The sequence below is a fragment of the Pinus tabuliformis genome, chromosome 6, assembly GCF_031772625.1.
Source record: "Pinus tabuliformis cultivar Carrire ecotype Pingquan chromosome 6, CPIR1, whole genome shotgun sequence".
In the NCBI taxonomy this organism is placed as follows: domain Eukaryota; kingdom Viridiplantae; phylum Streptophyta; class Pinopsida; order Pinales; family Pinaceae; genus Pinus; species Pinus tabuliformis.
The window spans coordinates 994710582-994734252 of NC_142292.1; the positions used below are offsets into that span (position 1 = coordinate 994710582).

At 35.4% G+C, this 23671-nt stretch overlaps 1 protein-coding gene across 1 annotated transcript; it reads right to left on the minus strand.

Annotated features, from left to right (window-relative positions):
- Positions 1-3272: 3272 nt before the first annotated feature.
- LOC149262341 (leucine-rich repeat protein 1-like) lies at positions 3273-23480 on the minus strand. The gene is made up of 7 exons (XM_089424083.1): positions 22940-23480; positions 22529-22661; positions 22364-22435; positions 21123-21266; positions 20884-20955; positions 20688-20765; positions 3273-3642 (listed from the first exon to the last, which is right to left on the minus strand). The coding sequence occupies exons 1-7, from the start codon at positions 23025-23027 to the stop codon at positions 3573-3575; spliced, it is 657 nt and encodes a 218-aa protein (XP_089280209.1). The 5' UTR covers positions 23028-23480; the 3' UTR covers positions 3273-3572.
- Positions 23481-23671: the final 191 nt, after the last annotated feature.

Here is a 23671-nt window from a genome sequence, read left to right on the forward strand (position 1 = left end):
TCATAAATATTAATGTGGCTGATACAACCGAAGATTTAATAAATATTAATGTGGTTGATATAGCCAAAGACTTCATAAATATAACAAAAAAAACCTATTGCAACAAGAAGAATGTCTTACCAATGCCCACATTTGTTTGATTAATCATGTATAAAAAGATTATGGGTCAACTTTAATTTGAGAAAAAAAGGAATTACATATCTTATTGTAAAATGGACCATTTAGCTAAAAGTAATTTTCTTATATATAAATGAATATTATAAATAATAAAAAGAACTTATTAGAATTGGAATAATCTTAAATCCCTTAGGAATTGGTGGGTGGAAAGTCATTTAGCACAAATCTAATTTTTTAAATTTATTAAAAAATAATGGACCATTTTGTTAAATAGAATTTGCTTATATATAAATGAATATTATAAATAATAATGAAGAGCTTATTAGAATTGGCATAATCTCAAATCCCTAGGAAATTGGTGGGCGAAGAGCCACTTGGCACGAAACTAATTTTTTAAATTTATTTAAAGTCAATGCAACCTAAAAATTTTGTAACACATTACAAGTAGTATTAGACTAAATATATGCTGAGCATACTCATCAATTTAACCAAACCAAAAAAAAAATCAACATATCCTCATCCCCTTAAGTTGAAATAGAAATCTTCAACATTCTAGACCCAAAAAAAAAAAAAAAAAACTTAAAACATTTGATATCAATGAAAATTCAGTATAAACAAGATTAATTATAAAAAAGAAGATTAATTAAAAAAAAATTCAACTCTTGAAAATTGATGATAAAAATATAAATAACTAAATTCTCATTTACAAAAATTTTACATATAAATTTCATCATATACTTTTTAGAATAATACATTTTCATGAAAAATACATTTTATAAAAAATATAATTAATTATATATAATTTATGATTCAACTCTTGAAAATTGATGATAAAAAATATAAATATCTAAATTCTCATTTACAAACATTTTACATATAAATTTCATCATATACTTTTTAGAATAATACATTTTCAGAATAATACATTTTCATGAAAAATACATTTTATAAAAAAAAAAAATTTATATATAATTTATGAAAAGGAAAATAAATCCAAAATTAAAAAATATATATAAAAAATAAAAAAAAAAAAACATAATTAAATTTCTCTGTATAATGATCTCACATATAAGCCTTATCAAGTCGTATCTTTATAGGTTTGAAGCATTTTCAAAAAATAGATAATCGATATAAACCCTGTTCATGATAAAAGATGTCATTTCTGTAAACCAAGATATTTGGCCCTACATAAAGTAAAAGAGGTCATTTGAAGCATTTTCAAAAAATAGATAATCGATGTAAACCCTGTTCATGATAAAAGATGTCATTTCTGTAAACCAGATTTGGCCCTACATAAAGCAAAAGAGGTCATTTGTATAAATGACAAGATTTGGTCCTATAAATGAAGTGTATCTAAATATTTATTATTCAAAAAAATATTATTATGTTTCTTTGCATGTATATCAATAATTGACATTCTTACCCTATTAAAATATTTTTTTTTCTTTCTTAACAGTTGCAACACAGTACAGTGATGTGTTGTTTGACGGTAAGTTTACGGAAAGAGCTAACCAGCCATATATTGGGTATTTAATGCCCTCAGAGCAGCACGCGACTTAACGCGATAACACGGGAGCGGGCAAATTCGGCATTAAATAATATTTGCCCGCTCCCGTGTTATCGGGCTAAGTGGCGTGCTGCTCTGAAGACATTAAATACCCAATATATGGCTGGTTAGCTCCAGCTGTAAGTTTACTTGGGTGAAGCCTAGGAGACCGCAGTTCAAATCTCATTGAGTACACTGGCTTGATGTGGTGATAGCTAAAGGGGCAGATTCCCCAATCCCGTCTTGGCGGCTAGATGTGAGTCTAGCTCTTGCTAAAATCATAGGATCTTAGTATATCAACTTGCAGGTAGTTTGATGTACTCCTGATGTTCCCCAATCCCGTCTTGGCGGCTAGACGTGAGTCTAGCTCTTGCTAAAATCATAGGATCTTAGTATATCGACTTGCAGGTAGTTAGATGTACTCTTGATGTTATAAAGGCAGCTACGAGTATTGATCCTGGGTCTCCTATAGATTAAGACTAACAGTTACCAATTCACCATATAGTTAAAAAAAAAAAAGTTACAACACAACATGGCCCAATTTGGCCCAATTTGAACTTTATATAGAAATGTGCCGACCTATAATATGGATGCAAAAGCATTTGATATCTAGACATCATACTTGGATTATAAATATTTGCATTTACGATATTAAGAAGCCAAAAATATACTAATTCCACCTCCTATCACCTCCTACACGGATAACTTCTACGTAACATGAACTTAAAAAACTATATTAATTCGAAATAACGTGAATTTAAAAGTTTTGGTCTCCAACCATAACTAAAACATGGTGTACGCATCTATCCATAAATATGAATGCACGCTCAATATCAATCAAATCTCAATATTGTATAAATATATAATGCCTTCTGAATAGTGTCTAGAGATCATCATAATTCAACTTTACACATCTCACAAATTTGCTAATATTTCCATAGCACAAGGTTGTCATAGAAGTACTTATACAACACATACTTGTACATTACTTTTTAATTGCTTCAATATTGCTTTACAGTGAAATATGGAGGAGACTTGACATAATATTACTTTATATGAAAATAATTCTAATAATAAATAAATCAGTGCAAATTTATCTTAATTTTAGATTTACAGAGTGTTAAGAGGGATCAAATCTCTAAAAATGTAAAGTTTTTTTGAAATACAAAACATGAAAAGAGGTATACACCTTGAGGAATTTGATTGCCCTCAATGCTTAGTAAATCTAGAGTTAAAATAAATCTAAATTGATGTCAAAATTAATTCAAGTAAAATCACAAAATTCTAGATATACATTAAAGACTGTACTCCAATACAAAACCCAGAGTGTAGTATATGAGAGGGATAATGATATTTAAAAATCTTAATCCAAAAGACATGTCCTATGCTTGTCAATTGGGTCTAACTTGAATAGTGGGTTAATGAGTGTTATCTTCTCCATATAAATTATACTCCCAGAAGTGACAATTTCCAGGTTTGCTTGGAATTCCCATGAATACAGTAAAAAAAAACAGAAAAGAGCAAAGGCGTGTCCTATTTCCCATGTCCTATGCTTCATCAACAAGTATAAATAAAATCTAACTATAACATCTAGACATTATATTCTTCATTAAATATTAATTTAATTTATTTATTATTGATCTTTTCTTATTGAAATTTAAAACTAACGTTGAGTTGGGAACTGCATGTGTGCAGCATATACATTCCTCAACATGTTAACGAAAAGGCATTCCGATTATAATGCTAAGAGATAAGATATACACATACTTTTCAGATAGCAACATGATCTTGTTTTAATAATACAGGGATATACATATGGTGATAGTAATTTGTTTCCAATTTTACCATACGGTTTCCTTGTTGACAAGCTTCAGCATTACTCCCTAGCCAATCGATTTATCGCTTTTATTCAGCATCCCTTATCATATGACACCAAACCTTGCAACTCAGGGCCCTTCAACCTTGGATTGTTCTCAAAACTGCAATAAAGAAATAAAATTACCCAAATATTTTTGGCAACCGTACACAAGCAAATTTGAAGAAAAATAAGAAGAACTTAATTCATGATAACCAAAAAGAGGCAACAAGCAAACCATCTCACAAATCAATGGAATTACTTGCATATACCATCTATTTTGCTATGACTAGTTTCTTGAGAGAAGAAAATTCCAATTACCACATATCTATATAAACAAGACAAAAGCTACAACTTGTGATATGGTGAATGCTGCATCTTTTGCTTGTATGATAATAGTTCATCTTAGATCTTTCATTTAGGTGGGTTTTTGCTTACATGTATTATGAAATTGAGAAAAAAGATTTAAAAAAATGGTTTACTACAAAGAAGCCACTAACCATAAATTAGAAGACTAAACTATCTCTTTACTATAGCTAACTTCAAAAAAATAAAGAAAAATTAAAAATAAGGACAAACTCACATGAACTTCAAAGTGACACTACGAGGTGGACACGACCTAAGACACCTTGGAAAGAAAGGATTTGTAAAAGTTTGCATTTCTAACAAAGTGAAGATGTAAAGCATTTTCTTTTATAATGCACAACATATGCAGAGATTAGATCTCATTTTCAAAACATTTTTAACACCACTAATATTTATATTGTGTTAACCCATGAAAACCAAAGTGAGCTCAGTGATCTTATTTGCAATCTATTAGAGTTTAAAAACAAGCTAATAGAACAAAACAATTAACTTTCAAATTAAGTACGATAAATCAATTTTGGTCTCAATGGATGGTAACATTATCTTTATCATTGTCAAGACGAAGGAATTTATCTCTTTTAAAAATGGGGCTAGTATGCTCATTATTATGCTTCTACTCACCAGGTGCAATGATGTGAGGCATAGATGTCAAAGCAATACGACGATAACTAAACAAAAATACTCAACATCAACCTATAAACACAATAACTTGCTCAGAAAACACAAACATGTATCTCCTCAATTTTGGACCTAGACATACAATGAAAATAATAAATGGTTGCTTCAATGATATTGAACAATAATAAAATATAATGTTATATGGGGCATAAATGTTAAAATACAAGTGAGATATACTTTCTTTTATAGAGAAAAATAGCCCTTACACCTTACATAACTCCTAGGGATACTAATCTCGTACTTGCGTTATGATTCATCTTAATAGTTACAATCTGACTTGGATCGACAAAAGACAGAATGTAATTATAATTAAAAATCCACATTAGATGGGAATTACAGTCACTTGAGGTGAGTGACATGTGCTATAACATGAAATAACTTACTAAGTTACTAGTGCACTAAAAGGGATTATAAAATGAAATAGAATTACTATTTCGATGGTCTCATAGAAACCAACCTCAACTTATGAATGGTGTCTGAACTGATTCATACTTGACATTTTGTCAAAAAAGAGCCATGTACTTCTAGGTGCATACTAGGACTTTTCCAGCTTAAAAATAGTACTTCTGGGAGCTTAGGAGAAACTGACCAGAATTATTAGATAGCTTGTGGAACTCCTACTTGACTGTTGGTGTCGAAAGGACCTTGAATAAGCCATCCAAAGTATAATACATATGCATTGGATATCCCTCCTACTTGACAATAGTGTTGGCAGATTGAACTAAGAGCTATTTGGGGTAGGTCTCCATATTTTGTGGTACGATTGGGGGCAGAAACCATTGGTTTTGGAATTGGTGGCCATGTTGACCACTAGTGTTGTTGGGAATAGAAATAAGCCTTATTATCGTATTGCTTTTGAGAGCAGAGATGACTTGTGTAGGTAGTGTTGTCTGCTACCAGTGCTACCAAGAACAGATATGAAAGGTGTGCTAAACCTGTTGTCCACTAAACACACAATCGAATTGTATTCATACCCTTGTTCGCTATTAAGGCCATTGAAAGCAGAGATGTCGCTGTTAACAATCCTGTTGGCTTTCAGTGTTGTTAAGAGCAATGTTATCAGAACCGAACCAGAAAACCTTGTGGACCGGGAACCAGTAAAAAAACCAGACTATAATACCGGTCAACCAAAAACACACAAAATAGTAAATACTCAAATTTTAAAGAAAAACATATATATTCATGTGCATCCATATGAATTCAAACCATTTATGCACAAATAAGCAAAAGTTTTCATTTATATAGCATATAAGGGTGCACATAACCAAAATAACATTGAGTGCAATCCATCTCTGAACCAAAAATACATCAACAAACAGGCTCTATATGGCCTCTAGCACCCAAAAAAACTCGTGCTACTGCCTACCTATCATCAAAATTATTGCCTATATTGAGATATTCGTCATCAATATCACCCTCTAAGCATTAAAATAAGATAGAAAAAACGTAGCATGTCAAGTAAAGATTCTGTTTGAGCGATGGGTACATTTTTAGTAGGGTCATGATAGAGGAGTTAGACAACCAATGCCACTAACATCAAGGTAAATAGAGGGTTTGGTGCTCTTGATTAAATAATAGTTCTGTACCCTCGTACATGACAAAATCTGATGGAAACACTGCAATATCCCTGGATTTTGAGTGAGATCTAAAATTCTACATTCTCCATATGAAATCCAATGAGGTCGGAACCACTCTCAAACATCCCGAGCCATTTTCATCCTTTTACTTTAAGAATTTAACATTACCATGAATTGCATAGCAATACGAGGGCCATAGGCTTGAATATTAGGCTCCCCCACTAAAATTCTTCTTTTTTCTTATAAAAATTGCATTTGGAACATCTTTGGTTGAATTGTCAAGAACCATCTGGTTCGGTACAAAACTGACCGGTTTGGCATCAAACCGGCCATTTCTAGTTCCGAACCTCCAACCGGACCGGTTTGGTCCCCAAACTGGTCAGACCGGCCGGTTCCACTGGTTCCGGTCTAGTTAACACTGGTTAAGACTCAAGAGCACAAATGAATGGTCAATTCAACCACTAAAAAGACAAATGAGTTGTATGAGTAGCCTTGTTGGCCGTGAATGTTGTTGAGTGGAAAGATGAACCACAGTGGTAGTCGTGTTGGCCAGTTGTGTCGTTGGGAGAAGATATGAACTATTTTGATAGCCTTATTCTGAAAATGAGCAAGACGGATATGGACACACCTCAACTGCAGAGATACAAGACTTTCCCTGATATGTGCAAATGTGCCCAAGAAGATAGAGCTATCACATATCAACCTAAAACAGTAGATATCTTGGCTACATGTGTTCTTGATGGCAATCGAGCAAAGATGAGTTGCTTTGGTGGTTTTTTTGTGTCAGGGTGACAGAAAAATGGAAGTCGGCACTCTTCAGCTGTTTGAAACTGATGGCTTGACTCTTAAGATTGTCTTATACAACGAGATTAAGGAAGGTGATGGATCCTATGATGAAAAGGAAGTTGTGCTAATGAGAAAAAACTTGAGGGTACTAAATGCTAACAATCTATTATAATTGTAGGTAGAGAGCAGAACTCCTTTACTAAATTACATTCAATGTAAAGCTTATGCAAAAGACATGCAAACTCATTGAAATAAAATCTAGGTGTAGGGTATGGAGCTACAAGAAAGGCAGCGACATATATGGAGAATGGCAAGAACAGGAAAGTTTAACTTTCTAGTCCCTAATGAGGCTCTGATACCGATTAATATAAACCAAATATGGAGCAAGATGAGAATAACAACTCAAAAATATAACGTCACAACTAACAAACACAAGGACTTGTAAAACACAAAAAAATATTTCCATAACTCTGGGCTTGGATGTACAATCCAGGAAATAATTCCTGCTTCAATGACATTAAACACTGAAAGAATATGATATGATATTACACGTATGATACTACACAAGATTATTAGAATGCAGAATTTAAATAAAGGTCATATTGCTGTACATTAGTTTTTAACTTTTTAATATTAGAGAGTGTTACTGTTACTGTTAAAACTTAGAGACAAAGACCATTAATAAAGTTAACGCATGAGATATACTCAAAAAGACATTAGTTATGTCTTCATTGCAACAACACGTGTGTTCTCTCTCATCTCTACAACTTTGTGCATATATCTATTTTTTGTTGAATTTCAACATAGTATCAGATATAAGACTACTGACATCTAGGAGTCATTGAGTTTGGATTTGCATTCAAAAAGCCATTTTTTATTGAGTAAAGAGTGTGTGCCTTGGAGTTTGTTAGGAGATGAAACTAAATATTTTATTAAATGAAATGCTAGAAATAGTAATTTAAAATGAATGTGGCAATTGGCCATGTCAACATTTATGCATGCTTTTACCGATGTTGCACTTTGTTTGCTCTAAATCTTTTGGGCCTTGTGCATTTAGTTTTATGTCCATAATTGGGCCCTTCCAACCAGATTTCTTTTTAGGGCTGGGGGGAGGAGTTCAGAGTGGCCGATACTCCAAAAGTTGGCCATAATGCCATAAGCTACTTTGGAGGATAATGGCACCCAAGAAGGTCCACAAGGTCTTCCACGAGGTAATGAGTCCAATACTCTTCCTGAACCTCAAATTAAAGTATCTGTTGATAAATGTAAGAAAGCTTGTCATGATTGCAATAGCCATCCTATAGTTGGATAATTTGTTGGCCATATCCCATTTGAAAACATGATCTCTACTTGACTTCAGGAATCATGGGAGCCCTTTGGTTAGCATATCACAAGTATTAGGAACAAGTACAAGGGTTCTTTATGCCTAGATTTAGGAATGCTTCGAGCCGTTTGGGCATCATATAGTGCAAGCCTTGATTTATAGGAATATGAGGTTTTGACCTAACAAAACTTCCTAGTCTGGTTTGAATTACTATGCTTATTGGTTCAATATTGGCATTTTCTACAAAGGTTAGCATATCCTTGGGGAAAATCATATGCCATGAGCCTACTAGGTTTTTTTGCCCTTTGCCAATAAGAGAATCTATGTTCATGTTAACCTCTCTAAGGTCCTCAAAGAATCAATTAAAATTTATGTTCAAGATACGTTTCACCACCAACTTGAGAATTTTTTTAGGATTGTTGAATTTTGAGCCTCAAGGTTGAATTTTGGTGAATCTTGGGATATAAGTAGCACAAGGAACTAGTGAGCTTAAGAGATGTGTGAGTCTGTGTAATCTAAAGGGGTTGTTGTTGGTAAGAGAAGGCATCAATTGATTTGAAGGGATATTCCATTATTGTAGAGTGAGTTGAGAGACTAAGAAACCTAAAAACCCATTACCCACATTGTCTAAGATCATCGTTTACTGTATATGAGCCAAGGTCTACTGCTCCAAAGTCCCATAGGACAATCAATAGACCATACTCTCCTTTCTTGCATTGGCACATTGGAGGTAACAAATTTCATGAGGGATTGCATAGCAAAGAAGAGGAAGTCTCGACTTTGTGTTGTCCATGACTGAGAGGGAGGATTTCATGGCTGATTGAAGGTCCGATATGCTTGGAGCAGTTTTCACTAAGAGAAAACGTAGTAGGTGTTTGGCACTAACTTAATTCTAAGTATTGTGGGTTGGGTTGGGTGAAAAGCAAAACCTGGTAGCTTCCTTTGCCTTTGTCGTCTCATGACCCATTTTGGGGGTAGCATGTACAATGTATTCCTACAAATGGGAAGTGAATTGCTCCTCTACAACTAGTTTGTGTTATCTTTGTATGGTTCATTAACTATGTTGCACAAGTTTCTATAACAGGGGAGGGGAACGTTGGGAACTTGGGTATGGGTGTCCAAAACAGCTAGAAGTTTCCCCAAAATTTACAGGGGATCGGGAGCGACAATATTATATAATAAAAAATTAACATATATAAATATAAAAAAAAAATTTAAGTATATAATTTTAAAATTATTATATTTTTTAGACTTCTAAATTAACTTTTAATATAATAATATTAAAGATATTAATAATATTCATTCAATAATCAAAATTAGTTTAGCATAACATTAGAGATTCAATGAAACATGTTTTATAATGCCTTTAATTAAAACTAACCAAATATGTGTACTTATTTTTGTTTTTTAATTATAGTATGCATTGTTTTTTTATTTAATAAACATTTTATTTTTATTATAAAAGGATACATGTCAACTTCAAATTGAACATAAAAAGAATTACAAATCTTCCTTACATTAAGTTATAGAATACACCTCTGGACATTTTATATATGTCACAGTATTTCCTAGAAGAAAGATTGACAAAACAAAAATTTTAATTTTTATATTTGATATAAAATCATTTTAATAATAAAAAAATTAATTTATTATTAAATAAATATTTTAAAATCAATTTGTAAATATTTAAGCAACCAATTTAATATGGGTTATTGGAGTTAAAGAGACCAAATAGGCATTTAATATAAATATGCCTAATCAAGAAACAAATTGATGATACGAATGATGAACGGTAAAAGTTTCATCTATAGAGTAAAGTAAAAAAGATGTATTTGGTGAGGAAATGAATTTGAAACCCAAATATGATGAATGACATGATCTTCATCCTTGGGGTGGGGTGGTGAGTTAGAACACACAAGGCATAAGAGAGTGCCATCCTCCACCTATTGTTTTTCTATTAAAATAGCATCTAGCATCTAATAGTCACATTTGTCCTTGCTCTGCCCTTAGATACATTGGATTCAACATTTCATAGTTGACACCACAACATACAAGTTTATGATCAACACTGACTGTTGATAGAGGGAAAACACACACAATACAAAGACGTAAATGTAAGCATTCGATTGTGTACATAATCAATAAGATTTGATGACTTGGAGAACTAATTCAGTCAAGGAGAGCCCAAACTTTCTAAGAATAAGAAAGTTTGCTCATAGTTGTGTCCATACTAAATATTATCAATTATGCTCCTCCGAAAGAATCCATTTCAGCTGAAAAATGGATCGTTGGAAATGTTGTCGTACTTATTTTCTTTGGGAAACATGGGCAAAGCCCACTTTGATATCTAAAACTAATATGAAATGGAATAAATTGAAAAAGACCAAGTCGTCCAGGTTCGACTAGCAACCTCTTTTATTTTTCCCAATAAAGAGTAGGGGGGGCCAACTATATGGCAACTTGAATGCAGTACTAGCCAAAGCAGATAACGTTCCAAAATCGTCGTCTATCACACAAGGAAGAAAGAAGCAACCCCCCCCCCCCACGTAAGCCAAACTAATATAGTGTACCAACTCATTGCAGTGACCAAGAAATAGTTAGGTGGTAAGACTGGCGTACCACTTACTACTCATATAAATTATGGTTTCTCATTATATTATTTAATGGTCTATAATATGTAATTACGTTGCTACCTGGTAAATAGACCTAATTGAAATCTGATACAAAAAGGCTTAGTCGCATACTTCCAAGAGTATATTTACATAGCCAATAGTAGTTTACTCTTTTATAAAGCTTAGTTGTACTGCGTAAGTGCAATAGTTTACTTCGTAAGATACTATTGTATGCTTCTTCGCAGTAGTTTTCTCCTTTATCCAATTTTATAGGAGGAAACGTGTGGTCCTTCCCATAGTTGGGAACGCCGAAAACACCGCTCCCACATTCCCCAATCAGAGTCTTCCATGTGCAAAAAATGTCCCTAGGCTCCCGTTGTTGTTCAACAGGAAAACGGAACGTTCCACTCCCGTTCCAAAGCTCCTAGGAACGCAGGAATCACTGGAACATGTTCCCTACATGTCAGGAGTGGTTCCCCAAAGCTCCTAGGAACGCAAGAACCGTTGGAACGAGTTCTCTACATGTCGGGAGCAGTTCTCGTGTAACTAAGTTTATCAGCGTGTTTTATATTTATGCCAAATGATTCCTTGAATTTTGTTATTCATGAAATTTGTTCATGGGATGGTTTAATTGATGGGAATCTTGTTATTTGTAAATGTAAATGAGTTTTGATTTGGCTTCCCTTATTACATTTATGTAGTGTAATTTATGTTGTGTTTTTCATATTAAGTTCCCCATGTTCTATTGAAGGCAAAGATGGTTTCTAGCTGGGAAATCTAATTGCAAATTAAAAGGAAATTTTCTCACGGGAATGCCCTATTAAAATGTCCAACCCTAGATGATTGAAATCCTTATGAGCTCAAAGCAAACAAATCAAAATAAATTTATTTCACAGTTGAATTTTAATTTCTAAATGTAGCATCAATCACACAATAGTTGGAAAAGCAAATAGCGGAAACAAAATCTAGATAGAGACATGCACAAATGGTTTCTCCTTCAAATCAGCTTCTCATTACTTAGATCAAAGCTTACAAGGTGACCTCTTCAACCTGTTAAACAAGAAATTGTATGGTCCAAAAAACCACCACGAACAAAATATGTATGGGCTATTGAAAATGTGTACATCCTATAGAGAAAACAGGGAAGAAATAGCAACACAAGCGTGCCTTGTAGAACTTGTGGTATAGTTATTGTTAAACAGTCAATGAGAGGCCTACTACTATAAGGCCTGTTATACGACTTGCTAAACTATGATTTACCTCTTATATATTCTCTTATTTATGCTTTGTTGAAAAACCTTAATGTCATCTTGAAATATATAGTCTAGATTAAATCTAGATCATTAATGTGTTAAATACACTTTGTTAGACTCCTTAGACTAAGTCAACTGCAAAACATAAGATATTTCACTTTTTCCTTAGTGAATCATAAAATAAAATTAATTAGCAACTTTTCCTAAGTGGTTACTCTTGAAATGTCTCAAACCACTTCATGCACCTTCACACTAAAAACCTGTGCAAGTTCTTGCCCAAGCTACATTTCTTAGCACTCCCTTTTAGCAAGGAAGGAATTTTGCACCAATCCAAGTTGGTCTCTAAATGCTTCAAACTTCACTTTTGCTAAGGGTTTGGTTAGAATATTAGCTACCTAATTATCTGTACGAACATTTTGGTGCTTTATTGCTCCCTTCTTAATCTTCTCTCACATGAAGTGATACTTGATCTCTATTTGTTTAGACATATCATGAAACACTAGATTCTTAGAGAGTTTAAAACAATTTATTATCACATTATATCATTTTAGGATCCATCTCCTGATTCTTGATGATTGTGGCATTAATGAGGAACTTTCGCATGAGTCTATGTCTAAACATGTGGAAGTCGACCAAAGCCGTGAACCTTACCAAATTCACTTTAATTAAATGATTAATTAAAGTAAAGTGCTTTTTATAAAAAAAAATGAGTTTAATCTAATGAAATGCAAATGTTTCTGAATTAGCGAATTAGATGAATCTTAACCATTGATCTCAAGTGAGGTGAGATCTACTCTCAACAGTCAATCACTTTGGAGATTAGGATTATGGATTTGGTCAACAACTCAAGTTTATAAAAGCAAGCCTAAGTGAAGGAGAAAGACACATAAGAGATATTGAGTGTTTGAATCACGAAGGATAGTGATTCAAGGAGATCTCGACAAGGGTGAAGAAGGACTTTCATCTAGAGATCAAGTCCAAAGGAGGAGGAGGGAAAAGGACTAGCAAAGATAGAAAACTCAGTCACTAGACTTTGAAGGACAATTTTGGGTAGTCATACAACAAGAAAAGAGTGCCAAGGATCAGCCAAACATGAGCCAAGTTGCAGGGATGTATATGGTTTGTGTTGTTGGGTTGTACAACAAGCAAATAGCATTCGTACATGTCCTATTTTTCTACAAGCCATGTCGTACAGATTGCAGGCCATGCCATACAGTATAGTTGAGTGCTATACAACAGTCGCACAAACCTAGAATAGGGCCACAGGTAGTACAATAGCCACAAGAAGCAAGGTACAGGGCATAGGTAGTAGCAAGAAGTCATGGGCAGAGTCGTACAAGTTATATGGACTATAGAGATAGGGTTTTCCTCAACCAAAATATTTTCAGGTTTTGTTGTAACTGTATTTTTCCTCAGTGTGCAACTCATTTCCCGGGTTGGGAAATCCCTTTAATGCTATAAAATTTAATTTGATGAACATATTTGAAGGGTAGTAAATTTTGTGTCCATATGGGTAGTCATACAACAAGAAAAGAGTGCCAAGGATCAGCCAAACATGAGCCAAGTTGCAGGAATGTATAGGGTTTGTGTTGTTGGGTTGTACAACAAGCAAATAACATTCATACATGTCCTATTTTTCTACAAGCCACGTCGTACAGATTGCAAGCCATGCCATACAGTATAGTTGAGTGCTATACAACAATCGCACAAACCTAGAATAGGGCCATAGGCAGTACAATAGCCACAAGAAGCAAGGTACAGGGCACTAGTAGTAGCAAGAAGTCATGGGCAGAGTCATACAAGTTATATGGACTATAGAGATAAGGTTTTCCTCAACCAAAATATTTCAGTTTTTGTTGTAATTGTATTTTTCCTCAGTGTGCAACTCATTTCCCGGGTTGGGAAATCCCTTGTGTGCTATAAAATTTAATTTAATAAACAACATATTTGAAGGGTAGTAAATTTTGTGTCCATATGTGAAGTTCGCTTCTAATTTGTTTCCAATGAAATTTATTTTATTTACGTGTTAAAATCCCTATACTGCATTGCTTCAGTAAATTATTGTTTAACTAAATTTACAACAAGTAATTCACTAGGAAATAATCTGTCAGTTGTAGGGGTTGAGGAAACTTCACATTGATGAAATAACTCTACAAGCAACTTATGAAGCCTTATGACCTCACAGTTAACAATAATAGTTGCCATGTATCATGCCTCTGCTGAGCTAAATGTTGTGAAAGAGCTAAATGTTGTGAAATTCTACTTCCTATTAAACCAAGATATCATCATTGATCCCATGCTAAATAAGCACCCTAAGGCGCTCTTCCCATCTATTGCATTTCCTACCCAATTTGAGTTTGTATAACCTTGCAATTTCCCTTCACCATCTCCAAGATATCTTAGACCATACTCCATTGTGCCCCTCAAGTATCTGAGCACATATTTTGTTGCTACCTAATGCTCTTGCCTTTGCGCCACCATGAACTAGCTCAAGGTGTTCATTGCAAAACATATGTCTAGTTTGGCGCTGACATATATAAAGGAACCTATCAGCCACTTGTAAAACACAAGGTCCACCAACTCTGAATCTAAAGTTGTCGCCTTCTTCAAATTAATGATCATGGGTGTGGCCATAGATTTGTAGCCCTCCATTCAAAAATCCTTTAGGATCTCAACTACATATTTACCTTGCCCAAGGAAAATCTCCCCTAATTTCTATCAAACATCCAAACCCAAGAAATAATGCATCATGTCGATGTCCTTCATCTCAAATTCAAATGCTATATCTACTTTGCACCTTGTAATGAACTTCTTTGTACCTATAAGAAACAATTCATCTACATAGCACCAAAATAAGCAAATTAGTCCCAATAAATATATAATATATATTCAGATCTGCTTCACTTTTAGTGAAACCCATACCATGCTCTTTGTGCTTGCTTGAGTCCAAACAAAGGCTTCTTAAGCCTGCAAACATGGGACTCCTTCACATTTACTTCAAATCCTTGAGGTTGCTCTATGTACACTGATTCCTCAATTATTCCATTAAGGAGGTTGTTTTCACATCCATCTAATGTATCTTCCATCCCATAAATAAAATTAAAGACATAATTGCTCTAATGGAAGTGTGCCTAGTGCAAATGTATCCTCATAATCCACTCCCTTGCTCTAGGAGAAACCTCTCACCACAAACCTCACCTTGAACTTCTCGATGTTGCCATTTACAACAAGTAAAATTTGGTAGACACCCAAAACTCTCTATTGTCTCCCCCTCAAGCTTTGACAAGCTTTGACACTATGTTCCACACATCATTCTCCATGATGGAGGTGCACTCCACAATGGCATCACACCAAACTTGTCAATTTGCTACTTGTTGAGAAATGGAAGGCTCTAAATCTATGATGTTTCTCATTAATGCCATCTAGTTTGGAAACTTCTTTGAAGGTCTACTCTCTTTAAATGTGCTCCTAGGATTCTTAGCATACTCCTAAGCATCCCACAATGTTTAAGTGAACCATCAAGGTCTCCCAATAAAAATGGAAGGTGGCAATGTCTCCTCCTCCCCATTTGAGGATTGTTGTTGTTTTCCTATACTAGAACCTGTTGATATCTGTGGCGAACCTAGCTCAACCTTCTAAGCTTCCTGCACCTCATCTTGTGTCACTGAAATAAGATCATGGGACTTCCTAGGTGCAAATGTTCTCCTCAAGCCTTACACCCCTATTTACCAATATCTTCCTAAGGTTTAGAACATAGGCCTTTGAGGTCTCAATATAACCTACAAATAAATCCTTCCTACTAAAGGGCCCAAACTTGGTCCTTTTCTCTATAAGTATGTGGATATAAACTAGAAAACCAAAGATACCAAAATGACTCGCCTCTTGCTTCACATTAATGAATGCCTCCACTAGTGCCTTGTCCTCCAAGATCATGTGGGGACAAATGTTTTCGATGTAGACTATTGTGTTGCATGCTTCTACCCAAAGAAACATCAAGTTAGTCCTAGTCATGAATCATGACCTTAACAACCCCTATGATGGATAGATTATTTTCCTCTACAACCCCTTTCTATTGTGGGTTGTATGGATTAGTTAGCTACCTCTTCATTCCTACTTTCTTGCAGAAACACTCTAGCTCCTTAGAGGTATACTCACCCCCATTGTCTAATCTCAAGATATTGTTCCTCTTCCCTATCTAGTAGTCAACCAGAGCTTTGAACTCAACCTACTAAAAATCTCATGTTTGGTCTTTAAGAAGTAGATCCAAGTCTTGTGAGAGAATTCATCAATAATAGAAACATAATACATGCTCCCTAATATTGATGTTGCTAACATTGATCCACGGACATTTGAATGCATTAGGTCTAGAATCTCCTTAAACCTATGCCACTATTTAGGAAAGAAGCCATTGCATGCTCGCCAAGTGTGCACCCTTTGCATACTCCTTTGTTCACTGCTAAACTCTTGAAGGTTCACGACTATCTTCCTCAAAATAGGCAATGCTTTATGATGGGGGTACCCCATATTCTTGTGCCACAACTCACACAAGCTATCACCATTAGGCATTAGGGTTCGAACAAGTTCACCCTACAACTTGTATGGATTGCCTTCCCTAAAACTCTACCACATATGTTGCTTTTGGGCTAGAGTTCTCCACCCTAATGAGGACATGTTGGTTTTTAAGCTCCAATGCACAGACCTTATCATCTATAACATGAACTGAAAGCAAGTTATTCCTGAGACTTGGAACAAATGGAACATCATCAAAGTCTAGTTATTCGATTGCAACTAAAAGGACATGGTACCAACTCTTGTTATCGGGTACTTCACATCATCACTAAGATCTACTTGAACCCCTAAGTTGTGCTCCTTTATACTTGAAAAACGTTATCGAGCTAATGTCAATTATTGAGATACCCCACTACCCACATACCAAGCATCACTCAGAACCCTATAGGTAGAAAGGAAAGATACTATTGAGAAGTCCTTCTTGAATGTGGTAGAAAACTCATTAATTTGAGCTTTTGTAGAGGCTCCCACATATTTCTGTTGTTGCTTCCCCTTGCCTTTCTTCTTATTTGGACATTGAGTTTTTGCGAAGGATGCCGAGATGCCCCAATTTCCAAATACCAACCATCCCTTAGAACCGTGCTAGTATACATGCAAGATATTATCAAGAAATCCTTCTTGAAGTCCATAGCAAACTCATTCATTTGAGTTTCTAGAGAGGTTGCCACTTGTTTTTGTTGTCGTTTCCATTGCCCTTATTGTTGTTTGGACATTATGATGTATAATGCCCTGCTTATGACAAATGAAGGCATTGAGCATGCTCAAGTATTTCTTCTTTAGCTATAAGGTTGACTCCTCATTCTTTCCCTTGCCCTTGTTAGGTCATTATCCTCTGTCGTTCTTCGTTTGTCCAAATAGGGTTAGGCTCAATTACCTCTTCCTTAGCTGTGAGGTTGACTCATAATTCTTTCCCTTGCCCTTGTTGAGTCAATTTCCTCTGCCCTTTTTTGTTTGTCCAAATAGGGCTAGTTTATCATCACTACCCTTCTTGTCAACCTTTGATTCCATTTGAATCTCCTCTTTAATACAATCATTCCATAGCCTCTCAAAAGAGAGAAGATTCTCACAAACACAAGTGTCCTTGACAAATGTTTCTCATGAAATTGAGAATCCATTCAATGCCATGTTCACTAGCTCTACTTCTTTGATCTTTTCTCCAACTATTGCAAGTTGATTGGGAATCCACATGACCTTCATCAAGTAACTATGTATGATCTGATTATCTCTATACTATATAGGTTTGAGTTTATTTTGCAATATCATGTTTATGTTTATGTTCTTGCGTGGAGGCCAACTAGGGCATCAAACATCTCTCTTGCAGTCTTCTTCTAGTATATATGAGGAATCAAAAGATCCTTTACAACATCCATCATTATTAATCATCCATTTGGCCTTCACTTCTTCTTGTGAGCTACCAACCTGTATCACCACATTTGCTGCATTTGAAGCAAAACATTAAAATTCGCCGAATTTGAAGGAGAGCCTAATTAATTCAGAACAATTTCGCCGAACTCAAAATCAAATTTTGTTTTGGAATTCCAACTCGATTTCTGGGCCAATTTGGAGTCGTTGTGATGAAATTAAGTTGTGGTGTTGAATTTGCCAAAGGGCAAAGGCAGTAGTATTAGGCGCGTGGGTTTTTTTTTAGTTTTTGGTGGTTTTATGCGATCTGTGTGGTTTTATATTTAAGTGATGAAATTCATCTGTGCATGATGAATAGACTTAAATATACTTACTTACAGAGTTTGGTAAATATATATATTTTTTATTTTCATTATAGACATATATATATATATATATATATATATATATATAGTATGTCAAACTTTTTTCTCACAAATTTTTGTCGAACTTTCAGGTCGTCGAACTCAAATTCGAATTCCAACTAGGTGACATAGCTAACAACTACTGTGGATTTGTAGGCTTAGCTACAACATCCAAGAGATTATTCTCTCCCAATAACAACATTATCCTGATTTTCCAAGGCAAGAAATTTGAGGCACCTTCCAATCTATCCTCATATCTAAGGCTAACTGGTCCATCTCTAAGACACAAACTCTGAGATCTAATTAAGACAAACAAAAACCTATTTTGTAAACCCTTGAAAATATCAATCAAAGTCAATTCTCTCATACCGTTTTAAAATCTCCAACCCTGGATTATTGATATCCTTGTGGTCTCAAAGCAAGCAAATCAAACTAAATTTATTTCACTGCTGAATTTTAAATTTTGAATATAGCATCAATCACGCAATAGCTGGAAAGGTAAATGGGAGAAGCATGAATTAAATACACACATGCATAGATGATTTCTCCTTCAAATCAGCTTCTCATTCCTCAAAGCAAAGCTTACAAGGTGACCTCTGCACTTGCTAAACCAGCAGTTGTACAGTTCACAAAATCACCAACAAAACAGATTTGTAGACCTGCCGAAAAGTTGTATGGTCTATGCAGAAAACAAGGTAAAAAACAGCAGCACAACCTGTACAGCACCATAGAATTGCCACTGTATGGCTTCCTGCTGTACAGCCTGCTGAACTGTGATTTACCCCTTCATCTTGTCTTACTTATGCTTGCTGAAAAACCTTTGCAAGAAGTTACTGTCCAAGCCACATTTCTCAACATGCCCCAATGACCAAGGGCAGATTACAGGCACATGCAAGAAGGCCGGCAAAAGGTGGATTTCATGAGCCAAAGGCCAAATTTGGTTGCCTAGAATCTTTGAAAACCTGTATAGGGCCTAATGGAAGTCAAAGAGCGTGGGGCACATTTGGCAAAGGAAGAATTTTGAAACAGAACCAACACTTTCTTAATCTAGTTGGAGAGTCAAAGCCACTGGTAGCCATAAGGCACAACAGAACAAAGTCAGTGATTGCCCGAGTAGGCATGAAGCAGCAAAGAACAAACCTCTAAATGGGGAGAAGCCCTAGATTGGCCAACAGCCACAGTACATCATGCAGAAAGGGAGAAATTTTACTAGCTACCAAACTTCAAAATCAAGAAGTCGGTACCCTAAGAACAGACAATAAAGAATAAACAGGTGAATCTCAAAAGCAAATAAAATTTCACAATGTGTTTCACCTTGAAAAAATCCACCGCGGGGAAATCAGAAACTTGTAACCAGCTTAGAAACCCAGGGGAACCAAAATCCAAGCCTCAAAATTTCACTGATTGATGGGCATTGAGCGACTGCATTTATGGGATTTGGGATGTCAGGATTTGGTAGCAAAAGGCTGAGACTAACAAAACAGAAAATGTAGCAAGGGGATTCATGACTCTGCAGTAACTGAGCTTGTCTATGAAATAGATTTTGTATACCCCAACTAAGTGAACGTGTGGGTATGCCACATCTATCATTTATGCATAGAGAATCATTTTATAAATTGTCTATTGCTTTATGGGACAATGAAGCATTACCATTTGAAAGTTTTCTTCTTTTTCATGCAAAAGATGCTATTTTTTAAAGAAGGTTTATTTCTAACTCCCTCTCCATTTCCTAGTGTGCCTCATTTCCTATTGTTTCCTAATGATGTCTACCTCGGTTTCCTACCCATGGTAGACCCCATCTGCTCCCATTTCTGAAAAGCTACTTCCGATTTCCCATTTCCCATTTCTGATTAATGAAAACACACAAGCATCAACAGACTATCCATGCAACCTTATGTACTGCCTTTGCAAAATACATGGACATACATACAATGAGGGAAACATGAGTCACAGTAAGAAAGACAATTAACCAATAGTAAAACCAAGAAGCCAATTTCAAGATCATACAGATTAGTAACCAAATGGCAACTGCTAGAACAATACTAGCAGACTGAGTCATCAAGAAACTATTTTCCTAACAGATGCACAATAGAAAAATAACTTCGAATATAGACATTAAGAACGTGTGCAATCAAGTTTAGATATGCTGACAAAGTAGATACGTGTAATTGCAGACAGGCAAGTGGGCAGTCAGAGAAGAGTACTCTTATTTAGCCAAAATCAGAAAATAATTCTTACTTCTTTAGAGAAAAACGCGGAAATGCACCAAAAGTTGGAATTGGAATAGTCCCACACAAGTCATTGCTTGAAATATCCCTGCAAACATAAGATGAATGAAAGAAAAACTACTAAGAACTGTGGACGATGGTCATTTAGAGCATATCAAGTTTGATACAAAACAAAACCAGCAATAAACAAATAACTTGACACTTACAGAACTTTAAGGTTTGGAAGTGATGTTAGCTCTCGTGGAATTTGTCCAGTCAACCTATTGTTGTTGAGACGACTGTTCAACCAATGAATCAGTTATGCAATTGCCATGAAGCATTCATTAACAGACCTCAAGTAACAATAGAAAGGCAATCAAGAATTCTAAAGTAAATCTGTGAGGACTTCAGGACATAAAAGTGTATTTAGATAGTTAAAGGAAATGCCAGTGCTTAAAGAACATACAGGAACACAAGTGACTTCAAATTCCCCAGTGACCGAGGAATTTCACCATTTAAATTATTGCTATACAAATCCAGGCTAATAAGATTCTTTAGATTGCCAAGCTCCTCCAGAATGTTTCCCGTGATGCTATTTTTGTAAAGCTCCCTGCAGTACATATGTGAAGCAAGAAATCATAAAAGCACAATCTTCAATGGGCATTAAATATGTGTTTGTTCTTGATAGAATTCAGTGCAAATGAACAGCCTCTTATCAATCAGAACCAGAATTTTTTAAAGTTATTTTTCCCTCTCAACTTAAATAACGGGAATATTTCTCAAGCAGTATGGCAAGGAAGATGAACATTATCTTATTACCAACCGTATGGAATGTCTTAAATTTTTCTAAGAGAAAGGGAATTTAAAAGACTGACAAAATCAGTGAAAAAAAATTCCAAAGTGTCAAACTATGCCATGTTGATTAAGTTCACTTACAAGTTACTAGATAGATTCCCTGCAAAATGATATTAAGACCATAATACACATAAGAATGACCTAAACAATCTCAAATTCTTCTGCCTGTATATACGTTAAACAAAGAAAGATTGCACACAGGTACAAAATCTACTACCATCGTTCCCTTGGGGCCTGATCATGTTGTCCTTTAAAAACAGTAGACATAAATTGCAGACTGCAATGATGAAGTACTCCTTAAAAGAATCTACTCAGCAAACAGCATTGATGTTTAAGCAGGTGGGATAAATCTAAAGCTGAAAATACATATTTCAACATATACTCTCTTTATTCTTGGGGCAATTTCCTTGGTAATGTTCATCTCAACTCATCACCATTCTCTGCCTATTTTTGGGGGGATAAGTCTTTGAAAGGATTTGAGATGGGTATGGTAGCTCTGGAATATGAAAAGGTGAAAAATAAGTGATCTGCAACTGAGGTATGCGAATAGTGCGGCTGTAAGTATCAGCATCATTTTTATGTCTTGTTGCTGTGAGGAGGAGGCTAATCAATCTAGAGAAGTGGTCACCCATGTGTGATATGAACTGGAATTACAACATCAGTAGCACTTTGTAGTCTGCTGTGTTCTATCCCAAATATGAGTTTGAAGTCAAACAGGTTAGTGAACTAGAAGCCTGATCCTAGAACTTCCATTCTGCTTTTTCTGATCTTGAATCTAAACAAAATAAATATTTAAATGCCAAATGGACAATGGACAACAAACAAATGCCAAATTGAACACAACAGACTTACAAATACTGTAAATGTTCAAGCATTCCAAGCTCAGGCACCAGACGACCAGAGAGATTTGAGTTGCCCAAGTCCCTGCACACATAACAAAATTAGGATGGTGTAAAATAAAAGGCAGCCCAAGATGCTTCTCTGAACCACTACACAGATATAGGAAAATAAGCTTACACTCTTATAACACGGTTATTCCGGTCACAGGTGACATGGAACCAGGTACAAGGATTAACAAGAGTAGGATCCCAGCTTTGCAATACATTGTCAGGATCTAACAAGCTTCTCCTGAATGCATGAAGGGCGTCACCTGTCAAAAAGACCTTAAATCATTTCAACAATCTAAGAGTTGGATTCTAAGGAAAGCTGAAACTACACTCAGGGTAAGGGGTCCTTAAAAGCCACGGTGAAAATTACTCACGGAGAGTTTGGCTTCTCTCCAGGTAAAATTGTAGATTGTAGTTTCCTTTACACAACCAGAATGTTGAAAGACATGGACTTTCTCCAAATTACAGCCCATATTAAAAACATCATCCACTCTTTCAAAATTCTGATTCGAATATTGCAATGGACTCTAGCGAGACTCACCTTCAGAATTAGAAGAGACACATATGGCTGAAAAGAAGCTTGCCACCGCTGCAAGAACAAGGATTTTCCACGGAGAGGCCATTGTCATCCTTGCCAGTGAACCTTCTAGCACTGTATCTGAATAGTACAAGGGCCAATTTCTGCAGCTTGTTTTGTTTGTTATAAACCCAATTGCAGATACAAGAATATTCCTGAACGCAGTTGTTGAGAAGTTAATGAATAAACCTGAGCACAAAATAAATGACTTGCGTGCGGATGAGGTGAGGTACTGTGCAGGCAGTGGAAGTCCTGTCACACATAACACATGATTCTTGCCTGCTTTTCAAGGGATACCCACCCAAATCATAATGCTACTGAAAACCACAGCAGAGTAGAAACATTATAATGATGTCACCAATGTTGTAGTCAAGACAAATATAATGTAAAAGGAAGCCCCCTAGTTCAGGGAGAGCCAGTTGGTTTCGTTGCACAGTTTGCTGGTCAAAAAAGGAGGCTAATGTTTCAAAAACAGCTTAAATACAGTGGGATTGCTAGTCAAAAAAGGAGGCTAATGTTTCAAAAACAGCTTAAATACAGTGGGATTGCTAGTCAAAAAAGGATGTTTCAAAAACAGCTTAAATACGGTGGGAATGGCCACATGACAAAGTTGGCCTGAGTTGTTTTTTCCCACCTACTGCCAACCGAACCTTGAAAGGAAGGCACATCGTATTTAACCAAATAAAGACACGCAGT